Source organism: Pelobates fuscus, chromosome 4 (assembly GCF_036172605.1).
Source record: "Pelobates fuscus isolate aPelFus1 chromosome 4, aPelFus1.pri, whole genome shotgun sequence".
Lineage (NCBI taxonomy): Eukaryota > Metazoa > Chordata > Amphibia > Anura > Pelobatidae > Pelobates > Pelobates fuscus.
The window spans coordinates 103,618,293-103,630,482 of record NC_086320.1 but is presented as its reverse complement, the minus strand read 5'-3'; the positions used below and the strand labels follow the sequence as shown (position 1 = coordinate 103,630,482).

At 39.9% G+C, this 12,190-nt stretch overlaps 1 protein-coding gene across 3 annotated transcripts in view; it reads right to left on the bottom strand.

The window, feature by feature from the left end:
- Positions 1–12,190, bottom strand: part of TRAPPC8 (trafficking protein particle complex subunit 8) — a 101,202-nt gene that overhangs the window by 23,711 nt on the left and 65,301 nt on the right. For all 3 annotated transcript variants that reach the window (XM_063451442.1, XM_063451439.1, XM_063451440.1), the window contains 5 exons: positions 11,547–11,741; positions 10,644–10,804; positions 8,954–9,028; positions 3,607–3,733; positions 839–996 (listed from right to left, as the gene is read on the bottom strand). In XM_063451442.1, coding sequence (XP_063307512.1) covers positions 839–996; positions 3,607–3,733; positions 8,954–9,028; positions 10,644–10,804; positions 11,547–11,741 — 716 coding nt within the window. The remainder of the gene's footprint in view (positions 1–838; positions 997–3,606; positions 3,734–8,953; positions 9,029–10,643; positions 10,805–11,546; positions 11,742–12,190) is intronic.

Here is a 12,190-nt window from a genome sequence, read left to right as displayed (position 1 = left end):
CAGTGTAAATCCAGCCTCGGCAACATCATTAGCCAGCCTTTAACTCTTGTTAATGTGAATCCTAATGTGAATTCTGTGCAAAGAGGGGCATTCATTGGTTCATAGCGATCTGCTGATGCTCATAGCCAATGGATGGCAAAAGGATCAGCATCTGGCTTCTAACAGCTCCAAAGAAACCAGATGCACATCACCAATCCTGCTAGGAGTCTCAGCAGCATGAACGTAGGTAGTAGTTACCAGGGAGTGGGGGAAGGGTACTTCTCACATCATAACCACAACAGTTAGATGTTTGGAGTAACCCTTTAAATTAAAGGGACTCTATAGTTACCAGAACAACTAAACTTATTAAATTTGCTCTGGGGAGTATAATCAATCCCTGCAGGCTTTTTGCAGTAAACACTGTTTTTCAGAGAAAATTCAGTGTTTACATTACAGCCTAGGGATACCTCCACTAGGCACTCCTCAGAAGGCTGCTAGAGGTGCTTCCTGGGGCAGTGCTGCACCCTCTGCATGGAAACACTGAACTTTCCTCGTAGAGATGCATTGATTCAATTAATCTCTTTGAGGAGATGCTGATTAGTCAGGGCTGTGTTTGGCTTATGCTAGCTTTGCCCCTGATCTGCCTCATTGACATTCTCAGCCAATCCAATGCCTACCTATGGGAAATCATTGTAATTGGCTCAGATCAACACGTCTGATGATGTCAGCCAAGGAGGCAGATCGGGCTAGAGCCACCAGCAGCAGCAGACTGGAATAAAGGTAAAGGACAAGGGGGGGTTTTGAACACTATAGGGTCAGGAATACATGTTTGTGTTCCCTTAAAGTAAAATAAATTTACCTCGAGCAAAGGCATTTGTGGAGCAATTATTGGATCAAGCCGCCGATCAGGTCCATACTTAATAGATGTTTTTTCCTCTTTGGTACCATTTAGCCGAGGACCTTGAATTTCCAAATCCTGTCGACCTCTGACTGACACTCCATTGGAAATAAATTTGCCTGAAACAAAAGGAAAGCAGAAATATATGTTCACTGAAAGAACATAACTTAAAGGAAAACTATAGGGTCAGGAACACAAACACATATTCCTGACCCTAGAGTGCTAAACCCACCATTTAGGTGGCTTGCCCCTCCTCCTTAAAATTTAATAAAACTCAACTTATTTCCAGTGCTGCGCGGGTTTGACGGTGCTAACACCATCCCCTTGGTGACATCAGAATTGCCAATTGTTGGCCAATCCAATGCTTTCCCATGGGGCTAAAATAGGCAAGGGGGCAGAGCCACAGTTTTGGCCAACCAGCACATCCTTATAGAGATGCATTGAATCAATGCATCTCTCTGATGAAAATTCAGCATCTCCATGCAGAGCGTGGAGACGCTGAATGGAAGTGCTGCCTACTGTGCAGCACTGAGCCAGGAAGCACCTCCAGTGGCCATCTGAGAAGTGGCCACTTGGAGGTGTCCCTAGGGGCAATGTAAACACTGCCTTTTCTCTGAAAAGGCAGTGTTTACATGAAAATGTCTGCATATAATGATTATACTCACCAGCACAACTACATTAAGCTGTAGTTGTTCTGGTGACTAGTGTCCCTTTAAACCAGAATGTCAACACACATAGAATTATACCCAGAATATAACAAAACAAACAGGGATATTCACTAAAATGAGAATCCAAAGTAAATTTCAAGTGTAAGGCCAATGTAGCCAAACTGGAAGCATAGTTGAGTTACAGATTTTTTCCATTTCATCTATTTTGAATGTAAAATTGGTATTCACATTTCATTTTCATGTTTGTAAATAACTCTTAAAACGGACACAAAAATACTTTGGGTCATACTAACAATGGTTTTATAATTTAGGAGTCAAACTAATTGGTGTGGGAGCCAGATGAAATAAAAACTGTCATGTAACCAGAACACAAACACCAGAGTCAACAGTTAACAGAAGTGTCACTCTGTAAAGTTGGACTTGTCAAACCACAGTGTAAGATTAAGCAGCTACTAACTATATATCATGGTACAGTTGAAGGGCTACCACCAATAATTGGACACAATTTATATATATATATATATATATATATATATATATATATATATATATATATATATATATATATATTTATTAGCTATCACAGTAGAATATGAGAAAGATGCTCAGAGCAGAAACCTGCTCACATAAATTGAATTTATTGGTGGATTGCTTTTTGTTTTATTGTTTAATGATTTCTATTATAAAGCAATAAAAACCATAATAGTTAAAGAAACACTTGGGGGGAGGGGGGGGACCAAAAACTCCATTGAAATTAAGTTGTTACGCTGCCAGGATTTCTTTGGCGTTGGCTTACCTTTAGGGGTCAAACCAATCACCAATGGTTTAACACCAAAGTGCCCTCTCCAGCGCCGTTTCTCTTTGCTCCCTCCAACAACCACTTTGTGAAAATCCTCGAGCCTTGGACTGCCACGGGCAAGGGCTTAGAGGGTCAGCTGACATTCTAAGCCTATTAGTAGCTTCCCATTCAAAAAAATGACTTGTGAAAAATAAACATTTCACAAGCAGTTTTTTTATGAATTGGAAGCTGCTAATTGGCTTAGAGAGCTGACCACTCTAAGCACATTAATGGCACCCCCGAGATTTTAGTTTTTCAGTAAGCGAATGTTGCAGAGGGCAGAGCAAAATGGTGCTGGAGAGTAGGCTTTGTGGTTAAACCATTTGTACAAGATCTACCCCTAAAGATAAGCCTGCATCAAGGACCTCCTGGCACCATAACTTCATATTAGTTAAGTTGTTACTGTGCCCGGAGGATCCGTTTAAATAAAATGGACTGCCTCTGAAGAATCTCTTGCGCTAAAAATGTAAAAGAAATATGGAAATAATTGGCAAGTATATTAAAATGTAGTCACTTTTTAAATGAGAATTTGAATAAGACATGAATAATACACAACAGAAATAGTGCCCAGAGGGTCTGTTTAACCCCTTAAGGACCAAACTTCTGGAATAAAAGGGAATCATGACGTCACACATGTCATGTGTCCTTAAGGGGTTAAATAACACATTAAAACATCTAAGGGACACTATAGTCACCAGAACTATTTGTTCTGGTGAGTATAGTCAGTCCTTGCAGGCATTTTGCTGTTTACACTAAACCAGGGGTCCTCAAACTCTGGCCCCCCAGATGTTGCTGAACTACAACTCCCATGATTCTTTGAATTACATAGATAGTCAGAGAATCATGGGAGTTGTAGTTCAGCAACATCTGGGGGGCCGGAGTTTGAGGACCCCTGCACTAAACAAAGCCAGAGCAGGCAGATATACAGATATTCACAGCTGCCTGCTGTTGCTATGATGCGCACACACACAATGTTGTGATTGCTCTGTGAGAGCCTGCATTCTAGTTATGTTGAGCAGCAGTCGGTCAGATAACAGTAGAAGCTGACCCAACGCGGACTGACAATGACGAACAGGGAGCTTGGCTGGAGACATTAAAGATAAAGAGAATTTGATTTCAATAATTAAATTTTATTTTTCAAACAACACAAATACATATTGTAACATATAAGGAATAAGGCAACAGATTATTACAAATCCTTGGAAGTGACAATGTAACCTTACCAGATGGTACACCACCGACACCTGCAACCCCATCCATAGCACCTGTGAACTGAGTAGTGCTGAGATTATACACGATTCCAAGAATATGTAACTCTCCACTTTGAAAGGGAAACAACTTCAATCTTGCCTGTTAGATAAATAAATAAAGCTTTACATACGATTGACTTTGATTATTTGGTCAAAAACGAAAACACACTTTGCAAAGAATAAGGTTGAAGAGAGTATGGAAACAGGAAATGAAAAAGTAATAGCTAAACGGTTACAGCAAAGTTGAACAGTTTTTCTAGATCAGCTTCTGTTGTCCAATTGTGTAATTTGGTTTTCAGTTCACTAGTATTCAGTATTGATGACAAATCAAGATATAATTGATAAAAATGGCAGTACTAGGGAACCAACGGCTCCCCTGTAAAGTGATTAACCCTGTACCAAAGTTAGGGCATGTTATGCCGTCCTACAAAAGGAGGGCTTTAACTCTGTTATATCAGCATAGCATGCCTTAACGATTAGGCCCACCCTGCAGCCAGTATACTTACCCACCGCACCAGATCTGATCGGGGGGGGGGGGGGGGGGGGGGGGGGGAACTGCCTGGGATGTCAGACAGAACCCATCTGATAAACATATAACCAATAAAAGCATTTCATTATACATTAATAATACATTTAGGAGCAAATAAATAAATTATATATATATTTGTGTACAGCCATCAAACTACAAGGAATCCATGTTTAAACTGAAAGGAGGCAAAAAGGTTATTCTTTTTTGAACTAATGTGCACATGTCCACACAGAATCCCTTGCAGTAGTAACATCCCTGCAAATTTGAGATTTCTGTGGAAAAAGCAAGTTTTATGGCTTGAGTGGTATGTGCAGATATGTGTTTAACAATGTATTGAGTCTCCACTGACTGCAGGTGGAAGGGGTTTTCAATCACTTTTTTCCCCATAACATGACTGGATAGTGTGATTGAGAATTCCCACTAGACAGGTAGTTAACATGTCAGTAGCTGAAACACCCCCGTAAACAAAAGTCAGTTACATTTAACACTTGTTTTGCCAAATGGACCAAGACATTGCTTTTAGGACTTGACTCGTCTGTTCCTGACTGTCAAAATGCTAGCATAATTATTATTATTATTATTATTGCCATTTATATAGCGCCAACAGATTCCGTAGCGCTTTACAATATTTTGAGAGGGGGGGATGTAACAATAAATAAGACAATTACAAGAAAACTTACAGGAATAATAGGTTGAAGAGGACCCTGCTCAAATGAGCTTACAGTCTATAGGAGGTGGGGTATTAGAAACATTAGGATAGGAAATATCAAGTAGGAGTGAAGCAGAGCTGGAGGAGAGAGCAAAGCACTATCCCATAGGAGAGCAAGAGACAGGTATGTAAGGGAGAGATTACTCTGGGAGGCCATACGCTTTCTTGAAGAGATGGGTTTTAAGGCCCTTCTTAAATGATTGAAGACTAGGGGAGAGTCTGATGGCAGTAGGCAAGTTATTCCATAGGAGAGGAGCCGCCCGTGAGAGGTCCTGCAAGCGTGAGTTGGCCGTACGGGTGCGAGCAGCGGTCAGGAGGTGGTCGCGGGCAGAGCGGAGGGTACGAGGAGGAGCATACCTCTGGATCAGTGAAGAGATATAAGAGGGGCTGGAATTGTTCAGTGCTTTAAATGTATGGGTTAGCACTTTGAATTGACTCCTATAGGATACAGGGAGCCAATGTAAGGACTGGCAGAGGGGCGAGGTGTGAGAGGACCGACTGGATAGGAAAATCAGTCTAGCTGCAGCATTCATTACAGACTGTAGCGGGGCAGTACGGCTTTTGGGGAGACCAATCAGGAGAGGGTTACAGTAATCCATGCGGGAAATTACTAGAGCATGGACAAGCTCCTTGGTAGCATCTTGCGTAAGAAAGGGGCGGATGCGGGCTATGTTTTTGAGTTGGAACCTACAGGACTTGGCAACAAACTGGATGTGAGACTCAAAGGTGAGACCAGAGTCAAGTATGACACCAAGACAGCGCGCTTGTAGGGATGGACTTATGTGGATATCACTGACTTGAAGGGATAGTGAGAGAGGAGGATCAGTATTAGGAGGAGGAAAGACAAGGAGCTCAGTTTTAGAGAGGTTAAGTTTGAGAAAGCGTGACGAATAGGAAGCAAGTGCCCAAATGAGTACAAAAAGACAAATCCATCCAAGAAGCAAAATTACATATAGATGCCAGTTTAGATATTTGGAAAAATGTGTAATTCATAAGCTCCCTTCTGGGAGTCTCAGCTTTCCATTGCTGGCAAGAGGTCAGGGATTATTATGCCCGCCAAAACACCTACTTGTTGGTTCTTTTGAAAAAAAGCAACTTGAGGCTTTGTCCCCTCTCAAACGTCTTTCAACTGCAGAATCACAAATTGGGTCATCTTCAAAGAGGGTCGCTTTTGCAAGGGTATGATTAATCCATCTTTTGGCTTTCTTTAGTTTACAGCACTGTGAGTTGTAAAGAGCACTTGTAAATGGCCAATCCACAGCGGAGAAAGCTTTTCACTTTTCCAGATTTTTAAATAGACCCATTTTCCTGGTTTTAACTCACGGTTGGGTCCAGTGGGTGGCATAGGCCGGTTAAACACTGCATATCTTTTGAGAAAACAACAGACTGCAAGGCAATTACATACTCCCACATCATTTGTTCTATTACACAGTTCACTTGACCTCCCCAATATTTGATAGTGTTGTATGGGAATTACGAAATATACGATATCTTGGTAGCACGATCTGGTTGATAGAGCTCAATGGGCTGTACTTGCCAGTACAAAGTCTTCCTACCACCCAGTTTTGGATTTTTCACAGGCAGAATAGGGGTCCCTCCTTCACAAATGTATTGATAATATATTTTAATCCATGCTGGGCTTCCATGCTCGAGGATACTGTTTGAGCCTCACAGGTTGAGCTGACTGTTTAAGAGTCACATTCACAGGTGTGGCATTTCTGGCCCAAATACCAGATGCTCAAGCATCAGGAGGAACATTGGAGAGAATCTCCTCCAGAAGGGTTAACTCCTTAAGTGTTTTCTGGTCATTGGTAAGCAGCATCTGATAACTGATCTAATTTTCAGTGGTTAAATTGATTTTGATACAATCGCCTCCAAGGGTATTTCTGCGAGGAGTTTAGACAACATATCCCTTCCCAGTTACGCAACATAACAGTTTTCAGACCGTAAGAATTCAAGTTTAACCTTTCTGTCCATGGATTATGATATTTAGAGGCTTCAGAAAGGGAGTTTGGAGAATTTAAAAGTCTTTTAAATCTTTGTGTTCCCTCAACACTGAGATCTAATCAACTGTGTACTTTGTGTCTGTAAAGTTGTATAGAAAGCAAGATTCTCATATTTAGTCTGACAAAGCTCATATATTTTGGAAAAGTTCACAGGCTGTTTTTCACACTCTCTTAAAGCTTCTAAAATGATTCCTCTATATTCTGCCAACCACTCCTGACCGCCTTTTAGCATCCCATTGTGGCTCTTTAGAAAGAAAGCTGCCCATTTTGGGTGCTTTTCAACTAACATTTTCCCAGTTTCTAAAAGTTGTCTCTTCTCTTTAGGGGTTAATAAGCTGTACAAAAAAAGTATTTACAATTCCTTATGTAGATTTAAAGGATTATAAATTGTGTAAAATAAAGCAGTTATCATGACAGGGTCCTCAGCACATGAAGAGTTATTAGACTTCCTTCCAATTTACCAGGTCAAGGGTTGAAAATGGGACAAACATCATTGTTGCCGCCTCCTGCTTAGTTCAAGTTTGGGAACGTGTATTTCTCCTCTCATTTTAAATTTACATATTTCTTAAACAGTATGGCTGCATTCTCACCATCACGCTTACGGTCTCTCCCTCTTTTAAATTTTCCTCAACAAATGTTCCCGAGGCAGCCACCTCGCTCAACCCTAAATAAGGAGGGACTGTGGCACTTCCTATATTGGGGCTGAAAGCTCTAGCACCTGTGCCCAGGGTGTTGGAGGATAACATTGCAGGACTGACAAAGGGGGTCAAACTGTTCAATGTCCAATATTTCTTTTGCAACAATTGCACATTTATTACTCAAAAACAGCACATTGTTAGCCATTTTGCTCCTTTGTTTAGCATTCATTTTACAGGCATTCATAAACTCCCTCTTATTCAACCAAATACTGGATAAAGTAAAATCAGCCTCCCATTTCTCCTTTATTCTTAGAACCTGCCGAAAACCCAAAATGTCACCTGTCTCAAGACTACTTTCTGGTGGTAAGCCAGAACCAAACATCAGCCACATTGTTTCACATAAATGAATAAATGCCTGCCAATTATAACCTTGAAATCAACCTGTTAAAGGACCCCAGTTATCCAGAACACATTGTAACAGAGTACAACACTCTAGCTTTCTAGACCCAGCCCCTATGAGACCTAGAAGAATTACCGCACAAGTAGGACCAGAACACTGCTTTAAAGGGACACTCCAGGCACCCAAACCACTTCTGCCCATTGGAGTGGTCTGGGTGCCAACTCCCACTACTCCTAAACCTGCAAGTGTAATTATTGCAGTTTTTTATAAACTGTAAACCAAATAATCCTTGTATCATAACTTTATGTAATTAAGGATGGTTAATGTTACCTGTTAGTCTTGAGAACAGGTCAGTGACGTCCTACTTATCCTCTTTCCACTGGTCCGAAGAACCAGTCACCCAAGGTAAGAGAGTCCACACATGATCGGTGTATAGGCCAAATACAAGGATGGACACAATGGATCTGACGCCATTTTTTTCCACCTCACCAGTCTTCCTGTGCTCCCAAAAATCAGGAGATTTGGTCCTACCAGAATCGTTAACCAAACAGCCAATACTGGAAAGCCGTTTCCAATGAACCAGTTAGAGGCCAGGAATAGTGGATTTATAGGATCAGGTCTTTATTGCAATAGAGGAGAAGCAGTCAAAACTGGTTCTAAGAGCATACAGATTAAAGGGACACTTTGGTCACCATAACAACTTAATCTAATGAAGTTGGTATGGTGCCAAGAGACCCCGGGAATGCTCCAACCTCAAGGGTTTAAACCGTTCAAAAATGGTTTAACCCCAAAAGAGGCATCCAGTACCCATCTCCAGGTCCCTGGGGTTTTAGACCCTTCAGCCCAGCGGGAGGGGGGACCTAAGGATTATATATTGTAAGGAAAACAAGTTTGTTTTCCTGACACTATAGTGATCCTTTGAGAGAAAAAAAAAAAAAGTGAGGCAAAGTTCACAACCTATGACTAGCTTTTATAACCAAGTGATAGCATTTTCAACAGCTATCATGAAAAAGATAACAAACGTAACTATCTACTTACAATTTTAGTTTCTTCGCTGTTAATTAAAAACTCGCTTATATCTTCTGTCCCAATAACATCATTGCTGCATTTTCCCTGAAAAGACAAAAATATGTTTAAAAATATTGCAGAATAATGCACAGTTGGAACGGATTACACGATACATGACACCCCCACACAATGTCACTTTGCTACTATATCAGACATTGATTCAGTTTATTGATTCAAACATTTTACCTGCAGCACTTTATGCTGTGATATTTACTCTACTGTCGTCTGTTTTTACCTTTCTGATCTAACTCAGGTGGATGGTACTTGCAAGGGGCTAGAATTAAGGAGCTATTATCACAGACCAGTTCTAAATCTTCTAGGCAGCTCATCTGATTGAAAAACTGGAAACCGTGTGAGTGTCAGAATTGTTTCAACGTGGACAAGTGTCCAGCTGTAGACTGGTCTCTCTATTACTTATGGAATTCAAAACTTCTTGGGTCTTTTTTGGCAACAACCCAAACATACACTTGGAGATGGCAGCTGCTGGATACTTTATGTTAAATGTTAAGACCTTAAGAGTCCACTCTTGGCAACATTGGATTTGCCATAACTGGCCCATGCTTTGACTTGATGCATCATGTCTATGGAAACGATCTCTGTGCGGTGTTATGTGCACATGAAGACAATGAAATATTGCTAAAGAGAATTGTCTAAATCAGGCATATTACACCACTCTGATCTGGTCTGAATACAGCACAAAATTGCAATCACATCACATATATAAGAACAAATTCAAATAGTACACTAACAGCAGTCTGTTCTTTCAAATAGGTATGTTGCTAGACCGCAATCTATCCTTTGGCTTAAACATTGAAAAAAAGTCTTCAAAACTAGGTGCCCTGTACAGAAACAAATCCTGCCTAAGCACTACAGTAAGGAAACAGATGCAACAAATGCAACAAATGTCAATGCCAGTCATTGATTATGGGGATATCGTGTATGCACCTGCATCGCAAACCCACCTTAATAAACTCAATAAGTTATATTCATTCTGCCGCTTGATACTAGAATGTAATTACTTTACCCACTCTTCATCTTTCCTGCCTTGTGCGTAAGAGCTTTTCTGGGAAGCTCCCACCCTACCTGAGTAGAATGCTCTCCTCAGCTGTTCCCACCTCCTATAACCTCCTATCTAGTACTAGCAGGATATTTAGCATACCGCAATACAAAAATAAAGTGGCTTGTTTGATCAACGCAATTATGGAATAACCAGAGGGATACGGTCAAATCTTCATTCAATCTAAAATCTTTTTAAGAGATCTATGGCAATATACCTCCGCACAGAATGCACCTGTCATGGTTGAATATATTTATCACCTGTTATGTGTTAAACGTATGTGTGTGTGTGTGTGTATTATATATATATATATATATATATATATAGATCGATCTATTGTTTGTATATTGTGTAATATTGTATCCTATTGTAACAATGCAATGTTTTGTGGACCCAGGACATACTTGAAAACGAGAGAAATCTCAATGTATCCATCCTGGTAAAATATTTTATAAATAAATATAAAATGTGTTCTAGAGCATATATAACAGACTGCAATGCAGAACAGACTGCAATCCATATGTAATTAACACAATAACAAAATATGAAAGCCAAAGAATACAAAATGGTAGCTTTCGAAACAGGCAAAATAATTTGTACCACCTTTTGGATCAAATCCTTTTCATTGCTGATCGGTTCTTTCACTTCTCCATTTGACTTTCCACTGAAGTCATTTGGATGGAATTTCCACAGCATAGATAAATCAGTCAACAAAAGTGGAACCTTAAGTGGATTCTTAAAAGACACCTCTACAGTTATTGGCTCTGTTGAAACAAAGAGAGACATTAATCTACCAAGAAATAATGTTAAATTATAAATTATTCTCGATTTAGAACTTCTCCAGGACAACTCTAGCCGAGTTAATATAATTTAGTAAATTTATAATATAAATTTTCTCTATCTGTCCTATAGGAGCAAGGTGCACAGGAATGTCAACAAAGTAAAATAAATTAAGTAAAATAAATGTAAAAAAATAAATAAAAAATCAGAGGACTAAAGCTTGAGAGCTGCAAACCCAGTTACTATGTTTAGCCATTTCTCTGAGGAGTTCTTGATTGCAAAAAGCTTTATTGAACAGGTATTCATGGGGCATTTTTTAAAGGAGCACTCCACACCCATAGAGCACTTACGGTTGCTGGATTGCTGGATGGCAGTGGAGTATCCCTTAAAAATTCCCAATTTTAAAAGTGCCAATTTAATTTGGAAATTAACACTTTTATATTTGAAATTAGAAACGATCTTCAAACAGCTGGGGAGATTCACTTTCTACTCCACTGAGTGAACGGAAGTAGCAGGCACGTTCTAATAGAACACTGCCTTACAGTATTGGCCGCAAGAACTGCCTGGGTGCAATCTCCGGGTCACAGACAGGAGGGTAGTGCCCCTCTCCTGCCTGTCAGTTCCTACATACAAAAATACTGTAAGACACAGTTGTCTTAGTACTTCTCAATAAACTGCCCTCCACAAAGGTCGCATATGGGGAAAATGAATTCATTTTGAAATTACCTTGTACAACAGCAAGAGGAAACTTTGAGTTATCAGAGTTGCTGCTTAAACAATACTGAGTTGTTTGGAAATTCGGAGGGAGGACACCTTTATTAACTACAGCAACAACATGCTCCTCTAACTCCTTCCACTGTTGCGATGATTCGACATCATATTCTTGATCAAGGCTTACATGTGTCGCAGCTTGTTTTTCACCTATAACATAATAAACATCAATTTAATTTTAATCTATCCAAACTTCTTTGGTTATTTTAAGAGCCAAAAAAACATGCCCCCGCCGTAACAAAAAAAACATTTGTTTTTAGATCTAAAACAGTGTACATTACCATTGTGGTAGGCTTATGGAATGTCATAAAAAATAAGTAAATGCTGGAACTTTGAAGCCGATGTTTAGTGAGTGAGTGCCTACTCTGGATTCTGTATGTTTGATTAATCAGTCCCAGAAGCACCCTTATAATGTATGCGTGTTTAAGTGATGTCATCAAACTTTATCGCTTTTGTGGAATCAATGAAATGCTTCTCAATACAATCTGCCAAACCAACACTTAAGAAGAATTGAATATAATGCATTTCATGGAGGAGCACTGGACTCATGTCAACAAAGGACATAAAACAGTCTAAAGGACAGCCATTGGAAATCACTT